The sequence below is a fragment of the Xenopus laevis genome, chromosome 7S (assembly GCF_017654675.1).
Source record: "Xenopus laevis strain J_2021 chromosome 7S, Xenopus_laevis_v10.1, whole genome shotgun sequence".
Taxonomy (NCBI): Eukaryota; Metazoa; Chordata; class Amphibia; order Anura; family Pipidae; genus Xenopus; species Xenopus laevis.
Window position 1 is genome coordinate 91,693,192 of NC_054384.1, and position 25,214 is coordinate 91,718,405.

At 39.8% G+C, this 25,214-nt stretch overlaps 1 protein-coding gene across 3 annotated transcripts in view; it reads left to right on the forward strand.

Annotated features, from left to right (window-relative positions):
- The window catches only part of LOC108697739 (sacsin), a 34,619-nt gene extending 10,238 nt beyond the window's left edge, over window positions 1-24,381 (forward strand). For all 3 annotated transcript variants that reach the window (XM_018228064.2, XM_041571542.1, XM_041571543.1), the window contains exons 4-9: window positions 860-971; window positions 4,177-4,323; window positions 4,475-5,867; window positions 6,816-6,904; window positions 12,420-16,966; window positions 17,086-24,381. In XM_018228064.2, coding sequence (XP_018083553.1) covers window positions 860-971; window positions 4,177-4,323; window positions 4,475-5,867; window positions 6,816-6,904; window positions 12,420-16,966; window positions 17,086-23,322 — 12,525 coding nt within the window. In that variant the 3' untranslated portion in view covers window positions 23,323-24,381. The remainder of the gene's footprint in view (window positions 1-859; window positions 972-4,176; window positions 4,324-4,474; window positions 5,868-6,815; window positions 6,905-12,419; window positions 16,967-17,085) is intronic.
- The last annotated feature ends 833 nt before the right edge of the window (window positions 24,382-25,214 follow it).

Sequence of the window (25,214 nt, forward strand, 5' to 3'; positions counted from 1 at the left end):
CTGGTCAGATTCTGACCAATCTGATCACCAACTAGTCAAGGAAGCTGTCAGCAGAAAGAAAAAGGCTGATCTGATGTTCTTCTGATTAGGAAAGATTTGAGCGAAGTTTCTAATTTTCAGAGCAGCCTTTTTCTTTCTCCTGACAACTTCCTTGACTACTTGGTGGTCAGACTGGTCGGAAAATGACCAGCAGGTGGTGCTGTTTTGACAAAATTCATTTATATTAACAGTACATGTATCCTTTAATATCTTGGAATAAATAATGAATGTACATTGCAAAGGTTCTTAAAATAGCACTCTCATCAATTTCACATTCACATATTTTAAAGGGTTTACTTTACAAAATTACAAAATTACAAAATGTTCAAAAATGGTCTGGCAATAGAAGTAACAAATCAGCCAAATTGTCTGGCAGCGAAAAGGTTAAGAGAAAGTGGAAACCAAGAGAGCTGCAAAGCAGGAAGTAGTGTTCTGGCTATTAGATTCAACATCCAGTCACTCCAGCCTTTATACATTACATTTTTGGCTAACTAACTATATTAGAAACATTTTTTATTTTGCACAACCCATCTATTTTTCAGTTTTTATTTTTATACTGAACAATTCCTTTAAGGTATTCTAGCATCTATAAGCAGCTATGCCTGAAGGGGTAAGGCAGCTCTCAGCAGTCCATCACCAGCTGTTATGGGACTTTACTTATATATTATATAGTAGGGAGATGGGAGAGATGGGAGCTGCAGTGCAGTTGCAACTGGTGCTCTAAAGGTTCCTTGTTATGTACCTAGATATACTGTAATTTACCTTTCCAGTGCTAATACTGATGCTGATACTTTGCACTATTACAACTTTATTTTCCAAGGAGCTGATACAGAATGCAGATGATGCTAAAGCCAGTGAAGTGATCTTTGTTTATGATGAAAGACAATATGGTACTGAAACCATTTACTCAAAGGAGCTCTGCAGTATCCAAGGTAATTTTCCATAGAGCTTTAGCACAGGGATGTCCAACCGGTATTTCCATTTAAGCATCCTCCCAACAACCTTTCGGTACCCAATGCCAGATTGCAGACAAGGATAATTCTATAATATTCATAGAACTTCAGGCAAACCATCCACACCTCATGAGAAGGGGTAAAGAAGCTGGGCTGTGGCAGTTATATACTATGCAAGACAAACGTGATCAAAATATTCCAAATTCTGTATCACAGAGTCTAATGTAAATGGTCACACAGCAACATGTTTCTTTTGCTTGGCCACTTATGTTGTATCCTGATGTGCAAATCTGCGCTTCTAGAATGGTGTGCACCTAGAAAAGTGTTGCACTTTACTTTAATTTACGTTAATTAATTTACATTTACATTAATCAGCACTGCATACAATGGAGAAGCCCCCTAACTGGTGTATCCTTCCTATGGAAAGGGGTTTTTAAAGGGTCTTATGAAGATGAGAACCAAATATTACAATCAAATAAAAAGAATCAGCGCTTTACCAAAATTTAAAGGGGTTGTTCACGTTCTTTGTGCACGATTTCCCTACAATAAACACAGAATAATGAATTAAAACTCTTTATGTGCTCTCCGGGTAGTACGTCAACTTTATTTGGAAATTTGGCCCCCTAACACAGGGCTGCAACCCGTTGAGAAGCGCCACAACAAGGTCTGATACTAGAAGGACAATCCAATTTTTTTTATTCGTTGTTTACGTTTGAGTTAACTTTTAGTATGATGTATGATATTCTGAGACAATTTGCAGTTGGTTTTCATTTTTTACAATTTTGTGGTTTTTGAGTTATTTTGATTTTTATTCAGCAGCTCTCCAGTTTGTAATTTTAGCAGGCTGGTTGCTAGGGTCCAAACTAACCCAGCAACCATGCACTGATTAAAAAAAAAGTAGCAATAACAATACATTTGTAGCTTTACATAGCTTTTTTTTTTTTTAGATGGGGTCAGAATATATATAAAAAAAATGAAGGCTAGTTGAAAAGTGGCTTAGAATTGGCCATTCTATAACATACCAAAAGGTGAACTACTCCTTTAATTGATGTTCATAGATCCAGTCAATAATGTAATAATACTCCTACTGAAATGTTTACTGGGTAATGTTATATTCTCTAATACAGTGATAGAGTGCGCCACCCGCAGGGACATCGCCAATTCACGAACAGGCACAGTCGCCAATTCGTTAGTGAAACAGACCGCCGATATCGGTTATTCACAAACAGACATTTACTCCACAAATTCACTAAAATGCAGATTTTACTGAACATTAGCTCTTTCGCCAGAGTTGCTTTCGCCATCTCAGACCAGGCAAAGTGCTAAAAAGCAGCTAGATCTTCCTCAATCTTCTGTCACTTACATCATATCCTGTGAGCCGAAAATGCATTAAAGTTCAAAAAACGCTGGCGACTTTTTTCTTTTTTGGCTGCAAAAGTCCTAACTTACTTTTTTTGGGTAAACGGTTTCCTCCAGACATTTTATTACATATGGAACATTCATTTTACAGTGGGCTCATGTGTAGGGCATTATATTAACTCTCTTGTCTTTATTAAGGTTCCCTGGACATTTGTAATATAAACCGCTCACTTAAACCATTTGCAGCAACATTTATAATAAAGACGTCCATACAACTTTAAATTTCCCGCCCTATACAAATTGCAAGACTAGCGAATTTTCTCTAGGTACAAATGAATACTAGCGTATCTTCGCCATGAAATGTTCATACAGCTGAAGTAACACTAGCACAAAGTCCCCAGAGTTCAACGCCTGGGACGAAACTTTGTATTTTAGTGAATTAGCGTATTCATAGCGTATTTGCACCTGGCTAAGTGGTGCGATGCTGACGACAATTCGCCCTTTAGTAAATCTGCCCCATACAGTGAAGCATACCATTTTACATATCCTCATTTGAAGTTTTTCCATATATTATACAATTTTTTTTTGGTCCCACCAATAATATTATAGATATTTCTATCTATACAGATATATAGAGTGAGGCAGAGGGTTATTAGAGACTGGGAGATGAGTGTGGGGGTAACTCAGCAAAATGAGAAGGGAAAGGGTAAAAGAGGACAGTGAATAGAGTGAGGTCATGGATAGGTGGGGGATTCAATGGGCAAGGAACTGTAGGGGTTAATGTGTGATTTGTGGCAAATGCATTGGGAGAATGATTGTAGGCAAAACCCACAGCCAAGCTGTACCTATAAGATTCAATAATGAATGTGGTTATACAGCTATACACAGTTTCATTATAGTCTCTATAACTCATACACACACACAGGGTTTGTCAGTCAATTGCTTATGATACGCGTTAGGCTTTGTGAGGGGTAACTAATATGTGTTTTTTTTAACATGATATAATAAATTATTTTTAAATTGCATAAGTATAGAGGAATTTTTTGTAGTTGTTGTATTACCTCTTTGTGGTCACTAGAGGTCATGCGTCAATACTTGGAACATTAGTACTAAAGCTCTATAGCCAATAGAAACTGTTTTCTTTTGAAACTTCCAAAAGTAGCCCAAATCTGTAAGTTTGAACTTTTAAAACCCATCACTTAGTTTTAAAAGTAGCCCAATTTAGCTATAAACCAGCCAATATGGCAACCCTGCTTCTCACAGAGGGAAGGGGTGGAGCTAAATCCAGATTGCTGCTCTGGGCAGTAGAATAGGCATGGAATGGTCCATTATTTGAAGGGCTGCTGACCTGACAAGATGTAAGCCTTTATAAAATTATTGGTGGTTCTTTATGGTAATTTTAAGAAATGTGTTCATAAAAAAAAAAAAAAACAATATATATACATATGGCATGAGAATATCCTTTATTATGAAGTACAAGTCCAGGAAAGGGGAACAGGCCCCCTCTTGCCCCTATCTGTGGACGCCCATGAGCAGGTGCTTATTTAGTTTTGTTGCACAGTCCACATAGGGGCTGCCAAATAGCCAATCACAACCCTTATTTGACACCTAAGGGTCCTTTTTCATTCTTGTGTTGCTCTAAAACTTTTTATATTTGAATGTGGCTCACGGTACAAAAAGGTTGAGACTTTGACTACAAAGCCCTGCTTTCAGCTCCAGCATTAGGTCAAGGTGCCTTCTTTGCAAGCATAATGTTTAACATAGGTGCTTATTAGGATATCTTAGGCAGTTTATTCAGTAACTACATGTTCATTTTTTCCTAAAGGTCCTGCTCTGTTGGTATACAATAATGAGATGTTCACCGAGAGGGACTGGGAGGGCATACAAAAGCCAGGAAACAGCATCAAGCGCAAAGATCCGGATACAGTTGGGCGATTTGGTCTAGGGTTCAACTCTGTCTACCATATTACAGGTAATTTTATATTTGATAGGAAATTATGTGCGTATCTTCCTTTAGAGTCTGTCTATTTAACCTTTATTAGTAGTGTAAATCTTCTTATTTCAAATATTCTTCATATGCAAAGGTGCATAAATACAGTTATTTCCCCGTCTTTACCACACAGACTATCCATGCATCTTTAGTGGAAAATATATTGGAATCTTGGACCCACAAGAAGAGGTTTTCAATAGAGGAGGACTTCTCTGGAGCCTTGAAGGAAGCAGGAAATGGTTAGATGAATTGGCTGACCAATTTCATCCGTTTCAGAGCAGTTTAGACGTTATTGGCTGTGGATCTTGGAATGAAGTCCTTAGCAATGGCTGTTTCAAAGGCACATTATTTCGTTTCCCACTTAGAGCGAGGCCCTCTGAAATCTCTGACAATATCTACAGCTCAGAGAAGATGCAGGAACTCTATGAGTCCTTCATTAAAGATGCAAACATCAGCCTGCTTTTCCTCCGCCATGTTAACACCGTGTCACTAAAGAAAATTGGCAATGACGGTAAGGTGTGTGATCTTCTAACAGTCAGCGTTTCTACAGAAAGAATAACGGAAATGCATTTAGAAGAGAGAGCCACACAGACATATTACAAGGGGACTTCTCTAAAGGTTTTTGGGAAAGACAAAGAGGAATACAAATGGCTGCTCATAGCCAGCTCAGTACATGGAAAGCTCTTCTCAGACCTTATTGAACTTGGTAATAAGTTGTGCAACAAACCTGCCCTTGACTTGGCTTATCCATTAAGCAAGCAGGGCATTGACCTGTTTGCGGGTCGGCTGAGTTGTGTTCTACCGCTTCCCGACAAAGAGGAAAACCGAACAGGTCTGCCTGTTATCATCAATGGATGCTTTGAGCTCACGGATGATCGAAGAAGCATGAAATGGCTTGAGGTTGACCGGCAGCATGATGAAGCAGCCAAATGGAACCATATTTTGGTGGAAAGGTTGCTCCCCTTAGTTTATACATGTGCTGTTAAGGACACTGTATCACTTGTAAATGCATCAAAGATTACAATAGAAGCAGCATATGCCATTTGGCCAGACCCAGCCAAAACTGAACATAAAGCAAGATGGTATACCCTAACCAAACAGGTGGCCAGTTGTCTCATGAGGGAAAAAGTACTGCAGACTGCTGGCAAATGCAACTGGATATCAGCACCCGAAGCTGTATTTCTATTTTGTGATGATGAAGAACTCTATAACTGTTTAGAGGAACTTCTCTTACTGCTGAATCAGCCCCTTGTTAAAGTTCCAGAGCAAGTGCATAAAACACTCACGTTAGCTGAAAAGCGAAATAATATTTCTCCAGCTTCTATACGGACGCTCTTGCGGAATGGAGACTGGAGAAGCTTTCCGCGCGAAAAAAACCTACTTCTTCTCGGATACATTATCAGCGATGGAGATTATAATGACCTACTGAACATACAGTTGCTGCCATTATCCGATGGGACATTCATTAGCTTTCAGAACACAGATGGTTATGGCATGGCTTACATTGACAGTAAAGACTTTCCCAGGTAAGGTTATGAATTTCAAGTGTCAGTAGCAACCTGACAAACAATTGGCTTATTAGAAAGACCCATGCATGTGTGACTGCACAGATTTGGGTGTATTCTGATCATTTCAGTAAAATGATGTGTACCTGGCATAAACCTACATTTGTAAGCTTTTATGTACAGGTATTTTAATGATTACATAAACCTAGTGATAGGTTATTGTAGATTATAATAGAAGGAATACATTACCCCTGCTTTTTCTATATATTAGAATCCTTCAGCAATTTCTAGGGGTGCAAATGCTCAGTTAATAGGTCCTAAAGGATGCAATTTTTTACTAGTTCTATTGCAATTGGTAAATGAGCTTCAAGGGGTTGTTCACCTTTATTTAACTTTAAGTATGACATAGAGACTAATATTCTGAGACAATCTGCAATTGGTTTTCATTTTTTATTATTTGTGTTATTTAGCTTTTTATTCAGCAGCTCTCCAGTTTGCAATTCCAGAAGTCTGGTTGCTTGGGTCCAAATTACCCTAGCAACCATGCATTGATTTGACTAAGAGACAGGCATATGAATAGGAGAGGGCCAGAATAGAAAAATGAATAAAAAAAAATAAAATACATTTGTAGCATTACAAAGCATTTGTTTTTTAGATGAGGTCAGTGACCCTGATTTGAAAGTTGGAAGAAAAAGGCAAATAATTCAAAAACTGTAAAAAAAAAAAATGAAGGTCAATTGAAAGGTTGCTTAAGATTAGGATGATTGTGATATACTAAAAATGAATTTAAAGGTGAAACAGCACTTTAATTGTGAGTGCATATAATACACACAAGTTGCACTTTATTTTCTACAAGAATTGTTGTGCAGGCTGCCCGCAGAAAATGACAGGGAACACTATTTGCAGCTTTTGAGTAGCCTATTATTCCTTTAGCCACACATGCCATTTCATTACTGTTTACTCCTCTAGGATTTTATTACCGGGATACTCACAGAGATTTTTACCCAATGATATTCCAGAGGATCTGCTTTCCCAGCTCCAAATCATCGGAAAGAGAAGTAAGTACAGGCAGTCCCCAGGTTACGTATGAGATAGGGTCTATAGGTTTGTGTTTAAATTGAATTTGTATGTCAGTTGAAACATATACATTTACTTATTAAATGTATCTTTGACAGATGTTTGTCTTAAAGGAGAACTAAACCCCCCATTGTGATAAGTTCTCATTGGCCCCCTCCCTGCACAGTCTTAACCCTGAATTCTTTCCCCTCTAGAAATAGCGAGGGGGCGTCATCTTCTTCTTTTTGGTAATCTTTGTGAAGTGAGCAATGTATTGGGGCATGCATAGTGGCAACAATCTGCCGGTTGGCGACAACTGCACATGCGCGAAAGAGATGGAAATTGCTGAAACGGAGAAAGAAGACACGAAAGATTACCGAACAGAAGAAGATGGCACCCGTGAGATCCGATGCACTCACTCTGCATTTGCGGTCGCTATTTCTATAGGGGAAAGAATTCAGGGGTAAGACTGTGGAGGGGGGGCAATGGGGACTTATCACAATGGGGGGGTCTAGTTCTCCTTTAATATAATATTTATTTTTACCTGTCTGTGCGCTGCAGTAGACAACACATGCCAGAGGGAATTGGGGCAGGTGACTTAAAAAATAAATGCTAATAAAGGTCAAGCAAGTTTGTTACTGTAATAGCCTCTGTTTGTAAGTGTGAGTTGTATGTAAATCGGATGTTTGTAACTCGAGGACTCCCTGTAATACTGTATTGACGGTGACTACAAACATTTTAAATTCTTATTTCTGACATATTACATATTTTTCAGGGATATGAAATTTACCCTGGCAAATGATTTTTGTCTCTGATCAATCCCTATAATAACCAATCGGAATTACAGTGTTTCAAACATAGGGTATTTATTCCTGCCTGTACAGTGCACTGCTCCTATATAAAACGTCTGTCGTATTAAGCCAATTGTTACAAAACAGGAGGTAATGCAATCTACTGAACCATAGTGACAATTCATTTGTTTGAAAACCAACCAATTTATTGGTTTCCATAGCTTACTTGACATAGTGGACATCATAAAGGCTACTCCTTTGGAATGCCATCCTTGAATTCCTCTGGAGAGAATCCTCCCTCTTCAGAAATAAACAAATAAACTGCCAACAAACACATACATCACTGCTGTTATTCAATTGCAGCCAACTGCTCTGCTGTATGGTTGCTATACATGTTAAAGGATAAGGAAAGGCTTTGTGCATTTGGGGGTGCCAAATGTTAGGCACACCCAAGTGATTGTATTGACTTACCTGAAGCCCCGGGCTGGTGCTCCTATCAGCAGAAAACTGCACCGGCCCGGGGTTATACCAGTAAGCACCACGGAGTGATCCACTTCCATCTTTCTCTTTCTTCAAATTTCCTGGGGCAGACACATGCGCAGTTGAACGAAATAACTGACTTTTTAGTTAAAGTTCAGCTTTTCGTGGGGGGGTGGCCAAAATGGCGGACTGAGCAGACGTGCTTTTGTGCTGCTCCGTACTTTAATTTAACATCCTGATCTTACCCCTGTGGATAGCAATTGCCTAGGTGGCGGATAAGTGATTCAGCAGCCTGGTGCTAATATGGGGAAACACGGGACCAGAGCCAGATCCGAAAACCGCATGGACAGGTACCTGAGCGCTTCTCAAGAGCCGGATAAGGCCGCAGACACAGACCCGCCAACTCCTGTGTCAGACAGCAATGACTCCGAATCCGCGGTGCCTGAGCCTACCAATGCAGAGATCCTCATGGCGATCAAAGGTACTCATGCGTCTACGACGGCACAGCTTGAGACCATCAAGGTTGACCTTTTGCTCTTGCGCCAGGACTTCCAAAACCTCCACGAGCGCACTACAGAGGCAGAGCGGCGGCTATCGGAGCTGGAAGACGCAGTGCGTCCTTTACCTGACGCTGACCACTTCGGTAGATTTGTAATCCTGCATTGTAATCCTGCATTGTAATCCTGCATTGTAAAGTTAATAACCAGGAGATGGTCATAGTCAATATCTATATGCCTCCTCCCTTTAAACTGGATCTGTATCTACCATGCCCAATCTGTGTCACGGGCGATTTCAACACAGTGCTAGACCAAACCCTGGATAGACTTCACTCCTCTTCAGCGTAGGCCTCCCCACTCAACCAGTGGATGGAAGCAATAGGGTTAATAGACATCTGGAGGCACAAAACACTAAACAAACCATTGATGAGGCGGCGGACAAAGTCCTTACAGCTGAAAAAGTCTATTGCGGAGAGCCACCAGCAGCTGATTACTACCCAGAGAGATCTTGAGCTTGCACAAACTGTCGCCACTCGTAAAAAACTACTGTATGTTAACCAGAAGATATTTGATCAGGGGGATAAAAATGGCAAATGGCGTATATCTGGCTTAATTAAGTAACACCCCCACATTGATAGCTAGAATTAAGGGCTCCGCTGGGTGCTATATGACTAAGGCGGAGGACATTGCTGAAGTGTTTGCAAAATATTATCAGGATCTCTATTCCACGAGCTCCCCCTCCTCAAACGCAGATTTGGATCAGTATTTGCAAGGCATTGCCTTTCCTAGGCTCAGCCCAGCGGAGTCCTCTTATCTAGATGCCCCCATCACTCTGGGGGAAGTGGCAGAAGCTATTGGAAACTTGTCCCCCGGGAAAACTCCTGGTCCAGACCGTCTACCGGCCGCTTGGTACCGCTTTCTTAGTGACCACTTAACTCCTAAACTTCATGCCACGCTAGTTGGGGCCAGTGAAGCGGGTTCACTTCCTCTATCTTTCTATAACGCTACTATAATTCTTATACTTAAATAAGGTAAGGACCCTGACTCTTGTGCCTCCTATCGTCCCATCTCTCTTATTAATACGGACGTGAAAGTCCTAGCAAAAATCTTAGCCCTGCGTCTAAATAAAGTTATAGCTACGATAGTCCACCCGGATCAAACAGGCTTTATGCCTAACAAAAGTACTGCCATTAACTTACGACGGCTATTCTCCCACCTCCAAATCCAACACGATAATGTGGGCGCCAGTACGCTAGCTTCCCTTGATGCCACCAAGGCATTCGACTCAGTTGAGTGGTCCTATTTATGGAAGGTGTTAGAGAACTTTGGAATAGGCCGCTCCTTCATAAATTGGATACAGTTACTTTACCAATCCCCAACTGCCCGCATTCAGGTAAATAACACCCTCTCCAGAGCATTCCCCCTATCTCGGGGCACAAGGCAGGGATGCCCGCTTTCCCCCCTGCTATTTGTCCTGGCAATAGAGCCCTTGGCCATAATGATACGTCAAACGCCTAGTGTGATTGGGCTTAAATATGGTAGGTTGAAAGGAAAGACGGCCCTGTATGTGGATGACATTTTATTATTCTTAGCAGACCCCGAGAATTCTCTGCGCAAGGCACTAGATTTGATTGATCATTTTGGCACTTTTAGTGGCCTGTTGGTGCACAAAGACAAATCTACTCTCTTTTCTATTGAAGCGCCCCGTACTGAAGGTGAGACCTTAGGTTTGAAATGGGTATCCAAGTTTAAATACCTAGGGGTCATCGTATCTCACAAGCTGGATGATTATGTGGTGGATAATATTGATCCAGTGATACAGTCGTTTAAAGCCAGAGCAGGTCAATGGGAACGCCTCCCACTCACGGTTTGGGGCAGGGTGAACTTATTTAAAATGATTGTTTTGCCCAAATACTTGTATGTGATGCAACATGCCCCAGTGTGGGTTGCCCCTCAAGTCCACAAACACATAGACACTATTTTACTTCCCTTTATATGGGCTCACAAATCCCCTAGGATCAGCAAGCTCTCCCTCATGGCCCCTCAGGAAAAGGGAGGCCTTGCCCTTCCGCACCTTCGCTATTATTACTATGCCTCACAACTAATGTTTATACATAATTGGTTTTGCCCAGACCCTTAAATACGTTGACTGCCCTCCATGCCTCTGTTGCTGGCTCCCTGGAGGCTGTTAGGAATGCCTGTACCGGAGACGTAAGGATACCCCTGAACTCCCACCAGTACTGTCCATCCCACAAAGGGTATGGGCTATAACTCAAAAATTGTTGACCCACAATAGTCCTATACCCTCGCCATATGCCCCGCTATGGAGGAACTCAAACCTCCCCCACTTATCTCAATTACCAGACTTCCACTACTGGCCTAAACTGGGGATTCAACACTTAAACGACTTGCTGATTGCTGATTCCTTCCCTACTCTGGCCCAACTCAAAGAGAAGCTACACCAACCCACGATCCAGCTGTTTCGGTATCTCCAATTGCGGCATGCATTTATATCCCAGTTTGGCTCACAATCGGTCTCTTCTGTGGTTCCGCATTTTGAACGCAGACTTTGGGACCCTAGCCCCAAAAAGTTAGTCTCGGACCCCTACAAGTCTCTGCTCTAGGCAGCCCGTTTGAGAAGGTAATGTGTAAATGGGCTGAGGATATACCTCATTTAGATGATGCAATGTGGGAGGATGCGGTTGAGGGAGTCTATGACTTTTTGATTTCTACTAGAGATAAGATGGTTCAATACCGAATAATGCATAGGACCTACGTCACCCCATTGAGACTCAAAAAGATGGGCAGAAACCCTAGTGCCACTTGCCCCAAATGTCAGTCCCCAGATGCTGGGTTCTTCCACCTGTTGTGGGCCTGCCCCCTAGTTCAGGAGTACTGGACCGAAGTGGTGAAATATCTTTCAGAGCAGCTCCTCCTGCCGGGGGTGGTTACTCCAGAGGTGTGCCTCCTAGGGCTGGTTGAGGTGGTTCCCCTGAATAAAACCAGGATATTGTTAAAGTCAGTGTACTTCTATGCAAAGAAACTTGTAGCAATGAAATGGATGAGTCCCCAAGCACCTACAGTCAAACAATCGGTGCAAATGATTAACAGTAAACTGCCTGTAATCAAACTTACATATATGGCCAGAAGTTGTCCTCAAAAGTTTGGAAAAGTTTGGGACCCTTGGCTGGATGCCAACCCAGACTCCGCCCCATAGATTTGCATGTTCTTAATGCTCTTCTGTCTGATGTGTCTCTCCTCTCCCGTCCCACGATCCCAGCGATTTGCCTATGCTATTTGTCGAAATGTTTTGATGTATATCTGCTCTTGAATTGTCGTAACCAAGCTGTACGTGTTTTGATGTGTACTGTCTATTGTGTTATAAAAGCAAAAATAAAAACCTTTTAAAAAAAAAAAGTTCAGCTTTTCGTTCAACTGCGCATGCACAGCCGCGCAAAGAAAGAGAAATACGGAAAAGGATCTCTCTGTGGTGCTTGCTGGTATAACCCCTGGCCAGTGCAATTTTGTGCTGATAGGAGCACTGGCCCGGGTTTCAGGTAAGTCAATACAACCACTTGTGGGTGCCGTAACATAAGCCTTTCTTTCTCCTTACAGACCTGTCTCAAACATTTGACCTTCTCTTACCTGCGTGTTATCAATCTTTTTTTTTCACCTTAAGAATATGTTTTATTTTAAAAATTCTGTCCTAAAAACAGATTGATAATATTGTTTGTTTTTTTTCTCTCCAGAAATTTTCAAGAACCTTGTGTGCTTAGACATTGATGTCATAAAAAGAAACCTGACTGCATCCCTTCCAAAAACGTGGAACAGTTGTGACAACCAAGTCATCTGGTGTCCTGGAGACCCAAGTAACCCACCAGTTGAATGGCTTAGTGTATTCTGGGAATTTCTAGAACATAATAAATGTTTGAGCACCTTTGAAAACCAACCACTGGTGCCATTAAATCATATTTCCAGCGGCACCAGTGTTCGTCTCGCTCGACTGCAGAAAAATACTGCTTTACTGTATTGGAGCAAAGAAAGGCACATCTTGAATGACTGTATTGCTAACGTGCTTGAGCAAATTGGCTGCACCATTATACAAAAGACAAGCTCGTGGTTGTGCCATACAAAACTTTCAGAGTACATCTTGGAGCCCACTCCAAATAACATCCTTACAATATTTTCCTATTTGAAACAAATTACTCAAACCCTGGCTAGCATGCCTGAAAAAAACCTACAGATGTTGGCAAACTTCCTTTCGCAAGCCTGCCCCCTCAGTGAGCTTGAAATGAATGTTATTTGCCAACTGCCTATCTTTTGCAGTGTGAAAACATTAGATAACTCCAACTCTGCACTGGTACCTGCTCTTAACTTATGTGCACTGGAAAATACCACTTTCCCTGAGGTCCCAGGAAACTTGGTGTTTCCAAAAGCACTTATCAAATGCAGAGATGAAGAGGACCGGAGGCTTCTTTGCCTGATGAATATACCTTTTCTACATGCTAAAGATGCAGCTTTACTTTTAGTGAAGGCCATTCATCAGGGATTATATGCATCTTCTCCGCCACATGTGCAGAATATAATGCTGTGGATTTTGAGCAATGGCGATACACTGTTCACCCAGAGTAACGACCTGATAGAACTGTGCAAAAGTCTTTCCTTCATCCCTTTCAACGGTGAATGCATCAAGCCCTCTGTTCTTTATGACCCTACAGTAAACGTTTTTAAAGAACTCTTTGGACCAGAGAAATTCCCACCTACTGCTTACAATGAAACAGTGGTCTTGAAGTCATTAAGGACCTTGGGTTTAAAGGATTCCATAAACAGAATCTCAGTGGATGACGTTCTACAAATCTCAACTAAAATAACTGAAGGAGATTATCAGGCTTCATTACAGAAGGCCAAAGCTCTTATTAAAGTCTGCAATGAGACTGGTGTTTTATCACAGTGTAATGAAAGTGATTTGGACATACTACGCAGCCTTCCTTGGGTTCCTGTTGAATCAGTGACTTTGATGATTGAGCCAGGGAAGCTTAAAAGTCTGAAGTACAGAAACTTTGTGGAATATTCAATGTACTTAACAAATTACTTTAACAAATCTTCAAGTGAGATACTTGGCTTAAACAAACCACCAGCTCCTAAAAAAGTAGTTGAAAATCTTCAGATTCTTAGCAGAAGATTCCAAAAGATAGATCCCTCCTCCTTCCACATGAAACTGCACAATATTTACAATTACTTGCAGGAAAACTGTACGTCTATACAGAACGTGCTCATTTGGAATGGAGATGACTTTTCCAATGTAGGTGACATTGTTTTGTTCTACCCTGAAAGTTTGGAATTAAGTCCCTATGTGAAAAAAGTGCCTGGAGAGTTTCTAATCTACAAAGACCTCTTCATCAAATGTGGTGTCTGTGAGAAACTGTCAGAGAATGAAGTGACTAGCATACTTTATACACTGAAGAAAAGCCTAGGCACGGAGCATAAGTCTAACTGTTTGAAGGAAATGAGGCTGGCAATATCCATCTTGGACTGGATGAAAGCAAAATCTGTTCAAGGGAATGATGACCTTCCTATTCCAGTAGAGGATGGCAGAAATAACTTTAGCCTTCAGCCACTGTGCACTACTGTGTTTTGTGATATGGATAAGCAGCATTTAAATGACATTCTTACTAACAGCACAGACTATTACATTGTTCATGAAGATGTCTCCTCCACAACTGCTAGGTTTTTAAATATTCCACTTTTAAGCACTAAGGTACTGAACCCAGAGATTTTTGAGCCCTGGGGACCCTCAGAACCCATCACACTCAGAATTAAAAACATTCTAAGAGAATATAGCGAACAGGCGGAGCTTTTTAAAGAACTCATACAGAATGCAGAAGATGCAGAGGCTACTGTATGCCAATTTTTAGTTGATAGGAGGCAGAATTCTGGATCACACCAAAGTCTGATAGATCCTGACATGGCCAACTGCCATGGACCAGCTCTTTGGTCTTACAATGACCGCAAGTTCACAGACAATGATTTCCGTAATATCACGCGTATTGGAGCTTCCACAAAGGAAACTGAAATGAAGAAAATTGGGAAATTTGGGTTGGGTTTTAATACAGTGTATCACATCACAGATGTACCAACAATAATGAGTGGATCAAATGTTCTTATATTTGACCCCAATGTCAACCACATTAAGAAACACATTTTAAATTCCGCAAACCCTGGAATCAAGCTGAACCTCCGAATGCAACCTGACATTCTTCATGTATTTTCTGATCAATTCCAGCCATTTTCAAATGTGTTTGGCTGTGATCTTAACAAGCCATTTTCCTATGATGGGACTCTAATCCGTCTGCCTTTCAGGACAGAGAAAGAAGCCAAAGACTCCCAAATATGCCAACAGCCCTTTACTGAAGAACAGATAAATGGCATCATTCACAGTTTTGAAGAAGCAGCCAGTACTCTTCTCATTTTCTTAAAGAACATACACAAGGTTGGTTTAAACTGTCTTGAAGAAGATCTCTGCCCTCAGGCTGATAAATCAATGGTGATGGTTCAAAGAGACAAAGTGCAAACTTTGGATATGCCTGACAAAACGATTCTACAAGAACAAATAAATGCTTTAAACATACTCAGAATGAACATGAACATCTTAGATTTTACTGGGTCAGATATAATAAAAATGACGGTGACTGATACCAAGACAGCCGAGGAAACGTATTACCTTGTTCAGTCCAGTTTAGGAATAAAAGAGTCACTTCAGATGTTCAGTCAGAATAAGAGATTTAATACTTACCTTCCTGTTGCTGGTGTTGCTCTTCCTTTAAGGAAACATTACGATACTGAAAAATTGGCCCCTAATCTAAGAGACTTCAGTGGAAAGGTTTTCTGTTTTTTACCCCTTCCCGTCTCTTCAGGATTACCTTTTCATCTTAACGGAACCTTTGCAGTTATGTCCAATAGAAAGAACCTGTGGGATACAACAGAAAAGGGAGAATGGAATAGGAAATTACTTGGTGATGCTGCTGTAGTTGCACTGATACAAGCCTTGACTCAGTTACAGAAAATGAGCAACAATGGCGACATACAGGATTATTACTATTACACATTTTGGCCTGACATCACAAAATCGAAGACCCAGTTCACTGAAGTGGCAAAAGCTTTCTACCAAGCCATAGCTTTTGGATTAGCAGATTTTCTTCCTGAGCTCTTTAGCAATGGCCAAGAATCATGCTCTATAAAATATGCCTGCTTTCTCCAATTAGACAATATCCAAGATGAGCAAATGCACAAGTTGGCCAACACAGTCTTTTATTCAGTTCTTAAAAAACCATACATGGCAATTCCCCTTCCAGAAATGATCAAAAATAGTTTCATTGCCAGTGATTGTTCTAGTGAACTTCTGCCAAATACATTTGACTGTGAAAGGTTTTACAGGGAGATTGTGTTTGCAAATCTTGCCTTATTAGATGCACAAGACAGAAATGCTCTCATCATTTATGCCATTGATTTGGACGACAAGCAATTGGATAACCTGTTAATGTCTCAGCCTTGCATTCCTTCATCTAATGGAAAGCTACAGCTTATTGGGAAACTAGTGCACCCAGAGGGGAAAGTATCATTATTGTATGATGAAGAGGAGGGGTGTTTCCCCCAAGGTGTTGAATTTCTGACAAGTCGCAGACTAGAACGATTGAAAGCACTAGGGATGAGGAAAGATTCACTTCCAATGGATGAACTAATGGAGAGAGCACATCAAATAAATAGTGTTTGGAAGAAGGATATAAAAAAGGGGTTACAACAAATCTGTTGTGTGCTGGAGCTACTGGAAGATCTACTTTACCTGTCCCCAGGTAATGAGTATGAAACAGATTTTAGAAACATTGTGTTTTTACCTTCAGTGTCCCCCCAAAGTCAGTATGAAGGTATAAATGACCTTCTTTTGATGAACTCTCGGGATCTTTACCACTATAAACATAAGGCTCTTGTTTGCCTGATTAAGCCAGTATTAAGCGAAGAGCATGTTGCAAAACAAATAGAATTTTCTGTTAGAATGTTAACTTTCTTGGGCTTGGATCGGATCCCTACTTCTGAGATGATTATAATGCAGTTGCAGGAAGCTTGTAAAATGCATTCTGTGCTAAGAACGGAAGATGTTTCTCAGATAGCAAAAAACTGCTATACATTTTTAAACAAACTGGTGCAAAAGGAACCAAATCAATTACAACTTCTGAAAGAACTTACAGACTCCAACAGTCCTTTTGTATATGTTGGTAAGGGGTTTGTACCAATAAATTGTGTTGCACATAAGATACGTAATAATTAATCCAGCACACGAAGTTTGCTCAAGGGTTATTACCCGTGTTTAATGTCAAGCCAAACAGGTTACAACGTTTCGGGGGCGTACCCCTTCGTCAGGTTGCACATAAGATGCCATTTGATGTGTCACCTTACCTGTATCAGCTGCCAAAGGAGTATCAAGAATATCCTCAGTTGTGGAAATACATTGAGCTCAGTGAGGAATTTTCCATTTGCCACTATGTGGCTGTTCTAAAGCAAATGCATGAAAAGAATAAAGAAAGCCCTCTCCCAGAGGATGAGCTAGAGGTTGCATTAAGTTTAATCGAATATAGTTCAAAAAAAATACTTAATAAGGATGACCATCAAATACTTGTACCAGACACACAGGGCACTTTACTACATGCTGATCAGTTATTCTACAATGATTCTCCCTCAATACCCTTTGACGAAGGTCTGCGTTTTTGCCATGGCAGGATTTCATGGGATGTTGCTATAAAACTGGGGATCAAAACAAAGACTCACCATACACTAGAAAGATTAGCTGTTTCTAATGCTTTCAGCTGGATTTCTGACTTTGGAGTGAAGGAAGAGCTTGCTACACGCATCAAGAACATAATAAGGGAGTATTCCTCTAAAAACGATGTTTTAAAGGAACTGATTCAGAATGCAGATGATTCAGAGGCTACTGAAATCAGCTTTGTCTTGGACAGTAGAAAACACCAAACAGCAAGTACATTTGGGCCGCAGTGGAATCTTCTTCAGGGTCCTGCTCTTTGTATTTACAATAACAAGAAATTTACAGAAAACGATATAGAAGGCATTCAACAGTTAGGCAAAGGTGGCAAAGCAGACTGTTTAGACAAAACTGGGAAATTTGGCACTGGATTTAATACAGTGTACCATATAACAGATTGCCCTTCTTTTATTACTGGGGACAGTATGATGTGCATCTTTGATCCTAATCTAACTTTTTTGCCAACATCAAATTCTAACAGGCCAGGTGGAAAGATTAATGTGAACAATGAATTCAAGGGTAGATTTGAAGACGTTTATAATACATTTCTTCCATCTTGGTTTGATCTACAAGAGGGTACACTTTTTCGCTTGCCTCTGAGGATAGCAGAAACAGCAACAAACTCAAAGATATGTGACCAGACTGTGTCCTGTGATGATATTCGGCTCATTTTCCAGGAGTTGGAAAGTGAAGCCGACAGCATGACTTTGTTCTTAAACAGCATCAGCAAAATAACATTTTCAGAAATTTCACACAAAGATGAGCTTCATGAAATCCTAAGAATTGAAACCAACATTGAGGGACTTCAGAACAATTGCTGCGATTTTAAGGAAAAACTCAATCAGTTAGCAGAGAATGACAGAACTATGTCTGAGGCTGTGCCATTCAGAAGGTTTTACAGATTGCAAATAACCAGCAGCTCCAAAAAAACGCAGCGTTGGCTTTTAGCTAAACAGATTGGGTTTGAAGGGAATGACTGTGTGGCTACTCTACAGAAGATTTCTGATGGTTTACAACAAACCCTTATTCCACACGGGGCTGTGGCTGCTTGCAAAAATGATTTTCAAAATTTAAATACATGCAAGGCTTTCTGTACTTTGCCTCTACCAGTTGAAACTGGACTACCTGTACATATCAATGCTAATTTTATTGTGGATTCATCACGTAGGGGAATATGCAATGAGGATGGCGAAAGTCAAAAGACTCAATGGAACCGTTTTCTGCTCATTAATGTTATTGCTCCACTATACTGCAGCCTTCTTGATTTAATACACAAGGAATTCATTAGAGATAAAGAAGATACCATTGTTTTCAAAAGCTGGAAATCCTGTAAATTATTTCTAGACAAGTTTTTATATTTCTTTCCGAGCATTACACAGTCGGTCCCACCCCAGTGGCATGAAATGGTCAATCAGGTCTATAGGACAATCTCTGAAAAGCATTGCAGATATATTCCAGTTTATAAGACGCAGTCAAAAAGAGATCGAGGGCTTGCACAGGTGGAGTGGTCAGTAATTGGCCAAAGTTCTATCTTGGAAGAGCCATACTTTCTTTTTGAGGAAGAATATGAAAAGATTGGAATTGTCCTGCATAATATCGGCATGAAAGTTGCTTTTGGTGGATGTTCACATTCATTGTATAAACAGTTAAAAGCTGCTGGAGTTAAAGTCATGAAATTGCACCCTAAATCACTATGCAATTTTCTAAAGAGCGTTACATCGCAATGGCAAGGAAAACTACCACTGCCCATTTCAGACACAGTTCTCAAGGAAGAGAAGAATTGCAAAGTACTGTTACAGTACTGCTTGGATAAACCGAAAACAGAAAAGGTAGTAGATCTACAAGATGTTCCTTTACTGTTGACTGAAGATGACATGCTCCGATATTTTAACAGAGATGATATTAAATATTACTCACAATTCCACAATCTCTTTCCGAGCTTTTGTGAAGAGTTTGCAAAATCTCAAGGGCTTTGTCACCATGAGTTGTTGGTGAAATGTGGCTTCTTGCGTGACTTAACCATAAAAGATGCATTTCTTTTGCTGAAAAAACATCCAGGGCTTCCATGCCAGTTAGCACCTGAGAGAAGGGAGACGCACCCTAAGCTTCTGAAAGAAAACACAGAGTGGTTTCAAAAACTGTGGCAATTCTTCAGCCATGAAACAAACCCAGAAAATGAAACATGCCAGGAGATTATAACATTGTTTAGTGACTGGGCAATACTTCCAGTATATTATAAAAAGCATCCCACTGAATCCATTCTCCTGCCACTCAGCAAGCTCAAGTATACTTTAGTTGATAATACGAGTGAAGTAGCAACAATCCTTTATACGTTAGGATTCCCGAAGCTAAACCTCTTCGCCTTTGGAACAACGACTTCCATTATTAAACCTTACATAATGGACATAAAAGATTGTTTCTCGGTGTTGGAACAGCTTTGCTCTGAAAAGGATCTTCACTGGGAAGAACTTGAATCGTTCGAAATAGATTCTCTACTTCGGTTTTTCCTAAGAGGTTTAAACAATTCTGCTAGAAAATACTTTATAGACAGACTCCAGACATTACCACTTTTTGAGACTCATCAAGGCAAAAGACAGAGTTTAAATAGGTATACAAATATATATATTCTTGACTCCACAATTCACTTCCAGTCAAAAAGGCTCTATGAACTGGATTCACACACTGTTTTTCTCAAAAACACGTCGCTTAATGAAGAATTAGCAAAGCACACACACATGTCTCTGATGAAGGAAGTCACATTTCTTGCTGAATATCTGCTTTTCCATTTTGAATTGCTGAATGAAGATGAATTTGTGGAAGTGCTTCTGCTGATTATGGAGATAAAACACTTAGTAGACTTTGAACATGTAAAAGATGTTGTTTTTGCTGCTCTTAGACCACTGAAGTTAATCAGAGACCAAAAAGGAAAACTTCAAAAAGCATCTTATTTTTTTGACCATGAGGTAAAATTATTTGATACTTTGGAGCTTCATTCAATGTTCATTCCAGAGTTACTAATCAACAAATTTAACAAATATAAAATTGCTTTTCATGAACTATTACTGGACATGGGGTTAAAAAACAAACTTTCAGAAGATGAGTTTATTGAGTTTGCCAAAAATGTTGAAAAAGATGCTGAAGGTTCCTTGTCTTTAGAACCTCTGATTCCTAAGAGTGATGGGTTGATCAAATATTTGGTGTCCATGGATATAAACACAATGACCAACAGATTCAGAGCTAATGTGGGGAGCATTCATTTCTTGATCCCTTCAAAAGTTCAGGATGATTTAAAATGTCTGCATTCTTCTTATACTAAAGAAACCAAAATGATTGCTCTGAAAGTTTCTCTTCTAGAGAAAAACGAGGAATATAAATCATTAGTTTGGACATCAATGGCCCTTATAAAAACTATCTCAGGCCTCGAACAAAATGGTCTATTTATTTTGGAGAAATGTGGAGTTTTTCACAGCCCACCTGCAGATCTAGTTGTGGAAAATGTAAAAAATGTCTGTAGGGTTACATGTGAGACCAAAGCTCAGTTAGACACACGGCAGCAAGTCCTAGAGAGTAATTACAATTTCCTTCAACAAAGTAAATTGACTAATCGTGATGTTCGTTTGTTATCTGATATTCCGTTTATTTTAGTGGAAGATGATAATGTAGCAAAGCCAGGAAAAGTTGTTTTTAGTCTCTCCAATAAAAAGCATTTCCAACCATATCTTTACAAGTTACCACCATTCCTTACATGCTATAGTAAGTTATTTCAGAAAGTTGGAGTAGCTGCTGAGGCTACCGTTAACCACTTGGTTGAAGTTCTTTCCACAATTTATGAAGAGACTGCTGGGAAAGAAACCTTGCATGGCAATCTCAAAAAGACTGTCTCTGTAGTCACAGAACATGTTTTTAAACATTTGGAACAAAATAAAATGGGCCTTGAAAATGTTAAACTGCTTTATCTTCCAGGTAGTGATGGAAAACTTCATGAATCTTCTACGCTTGTTTTTGACGACTGCTTTTTGCCATTGGTAATGGAAAGTCATGTTCTTACATTTTTTGATTTTCAACATTTAAAAACTGTGTATCCACCACCAGACATCTGCAAAAGCAAAGAACTGATTAAACTTTTACCTCCACACCTGCGTCCACAAATGGTTTCACAAATTACAAAGGAAGTTGTTTCTGTTGGTGCCAATGAATTTTGTGGCGAAGGAGAAGATTGCAAAATTCGTTCTGGTTTAGAACAGCTTCTGTTTTCTCCAATATTTCAGGAGGGTCTAGTTTGTCTTTTGAGACATGAAAACAATGGAAACCTTTGTGAGGAGGAAACTATGCAAAAATGCAATGCTGTATTTGGAAAAATAGAAATTATATGCTGTCTTGAGTTAAAAACGATCTATCTCTTTAAAAACAACCAATTGGATGGAACCTGTATCGAAAGAGATTGGTTTATCATCAGAGGCAATGAAGACCAGTATAAAATTTACTTAAAACATGCTGACTTAATGCATAGAAAAACCTGGTTTCAAATGGTAAATACTCTTGCAGATGCAATAAATGATCTAATGGACAACAAACTTCCATCTATGTCATTAAAAATCCTTATGGAAATGCTACTTTGTGAAAGTCCTGAGGAGGTTATTGATGTCCTTAAGGAGAAGAACATAAAATGGAGTAAAACTAAAAAGAGTCAGTATGCATATAATTTGCCCAAGCCAGGAGAACCAATTCCTACTGAATGGCATGATGCTTTGGACATGAGCATTTTGCATAGGTTCAAAGTGGGTGATTACGTAGGGTACCTGGATCCTTCTGAAAAAGAACTATATATTTATGCTGTTATAGTTGAGGAACTGGAGTGCCACATGTTTACAGACTGTGAAATTCAGATGTACCGTATCAGAATTGGCCATAATAAAACTGCTGATTCCAGTGTACTTGATTTGTATCAGTTCAAGAGAACCATTAGTCAAAAGAGCAAAGAGTTGGTACTGGTGGAGAATGATGATCAGCAAGAAGAAATATGCGAAAAATGGTATGAAAGTGCAATAGAAGATATCAAAAAAGAAATTGACACATATCTGGGTAAAATATGGTCTCTACCACTAGAAGAACGGGAAAAGGCCATCAGAAGACTCTATCTCAAATATCATCCTGACAAGAACATTGGGCAAAAGCGCATTGCAACAGAGATCTCCAAATACTTGCAGCAGAAAGTCAAAGATCTGGAAGCTCGTCAGAATTCTAGCAGTCAATCTTTTTCCACTAATCGTTCAAATCCCTCCAGGGGCTTTTCTAACTGTTGGCGCCCATGGGATAGTGAAGCATCCAACCACCGAAGACATCATGATCATTTTAATAAAAGGACCAACTGTAACTATAATTTCTGGTCCTACCACCAAAGTGACACACGGCCGAATCCTGCAGAAGCTGAAAGGTGGGTCAGGCAAGCAAAGTGTGACATGAAAGCTGCTGAGCATTCTGTTGGTCATCATCAATCAGAATGGGTATTCTATAAAGTTCACCAGGCTGTAAAAAAAGCTTTATTAGCAGTTCACTACTTTAAGAAAGGACAATGCAACAAAAAATATTCTATAAGTTCTTTAGTGCACCAAGTTTCAACATATAGCCTCAGTCTCAGCGCCATCAATGAACAGGTATTACAGATGGTACAACTTGGAGTAAATAAACATAGGACACAGTATCCTCATTTCCACAGTCCACCGGGCATTCCCAATGACTGCATTCCCTGCGACAAAGAAGCGGAGGTCATTGATTTGGCGAAGAATGTACTCCAAACTATAGAGGATTATGTGTATCAATCTGAACCAGATTCCAAATAAACCGCTGTTTATCTTTACAGCTCTTTGTGAACTACTGAATGTAAATAGTTTCAATTAAGTTCCAAGGATAAGTAAACTCAATTTGCTAGGATGTATGGCTGCTATTCCAATAACCACGGTGTCATCCTATGCAGAATATTAAAACCCAAGATTTGTGCCAGCTCAACTAATGGGTCCTCTGTTTTGGCCTGCCTCCTCCAGTTCTAAGAAAACTGCCTGTTTGCCTAGAGTGTTACCTTGACAAAAAGTTCTCAATTGGATTGTTGCCTGTTTGTTAGAATAAAGACATTTGGGGATGCGATAACTGCTAAGTTATCCATAGCAAACAATCGCATAGCATTCTAATATCTTATTATTGCCTCTCAATAGGATTCTCTGTCCAGGAACTGACCTATGCTTTATTGTGTGTGTGTGTGTGTGTGTGTGTGTGTATATATATATCAGAAATAATATTGTACACAATTGTGTTGTGTATTTGAACACGTAGTTGTGTTGTGCATTTGAACTTGTAGTTTTGTTGTGCAGTTGAACACAACCAATCATATATATTTTTTTTTTAACTTGTAGTAGCTTTGTAAAAAAACTATTTCTGATTGGATGAGACTGTCAATGGCAAAGTAATGCCTATATTAGTAAATCCGGTTGCAATTGTAGTTGCTAAACACAGTGTCCACCCAGCATCTTATTCTTGATTATTACAGTATCATTATTAGGGATGCACGGAATCCACTATTTTGGATTCGGCTGAACCCCGGAATGCTTTGCAAAATATTTGGCCGAATAACGAACCTGGACCCTAATTTGCATATGCAAATCGGTGAGGGGGGGTAAAAGAGCCACGGCAAAATATGTTCTTACACTTGTTTTGTGATGAAAAGTCACATGATTTTAAGGATTCGGTTGGGCCAGGCACAAGGATTCGGCCAAATCCTGCTGATATAGGTGAATACCGAACCGAATCCTGGATTCGGTGCATCCCTAATCATTATATGATTGTATTAGACAGAACTAGCCAATGTTTTGACCATGTAACCATAATCAATAAACCAATTTTACAGAAACAACTGTGTGTGTCAATGCCTGTTATTTGCTGCAAATGACATTCCATGCTTTGACACATTCTTATAGAATGATGGTGGGTATTTCTAAAGCTTGGGAACTAGGGTGAGGGAAGAAACAGGAAGGAATTGATGTATTAAAGAAACATAGGAAAAATCTAAACTAAATAAGTAAACCTGAGTATCAACCTTTTGAATTGAAATGTTGGTATGTACAGAATAATTATTTGCCATCTTCTTTTGACTCTTTCAAGCTTTCACATGGGGGTCACTGACCCAATCTAAAATCAAATGCTCTGTAAAGCTACAAATGTATTGTTATTGCTACTTTTTATTATTCATCTTTCTATTCAGGCCTCTCCTATTCATATTCCAGTTTCTTATTCAAATCAGCGCATAATTTGGATATATACATCTCGGGGCACATTTACTAAGGGTCGAATATCGAGGGTTAATAAACCCTCGAACTTGACCCTCGAAGTAAAATCCTACGAATTCGAATATCGAATTCGAAAAATTTACCACAAATCCTACGATTGATCGAAGGAAAAATCGCTCGATTCGATTTTAATCGATCGATCGAAGGATTTTTCTTTGATCAAAAAAACCTTAGAAACCTGATGGGAAATGTCCCCATAGGCTAACAGTGTATCTCGGTAGGTTGAACTGCCGAAGCTTTTTTTAAAGAGACAGTACTTCGACTATCGAATAGTCGAACGATTTTTAGATCGTTCGAATCGAAGTCGTAGCCGAAGCTCGTAGTAGCCTATTCGATGGTCGAAGTACCCAAAAAAATACTTCGAAATTCTAAGTTTTTTTACTTCGAATCCTTCA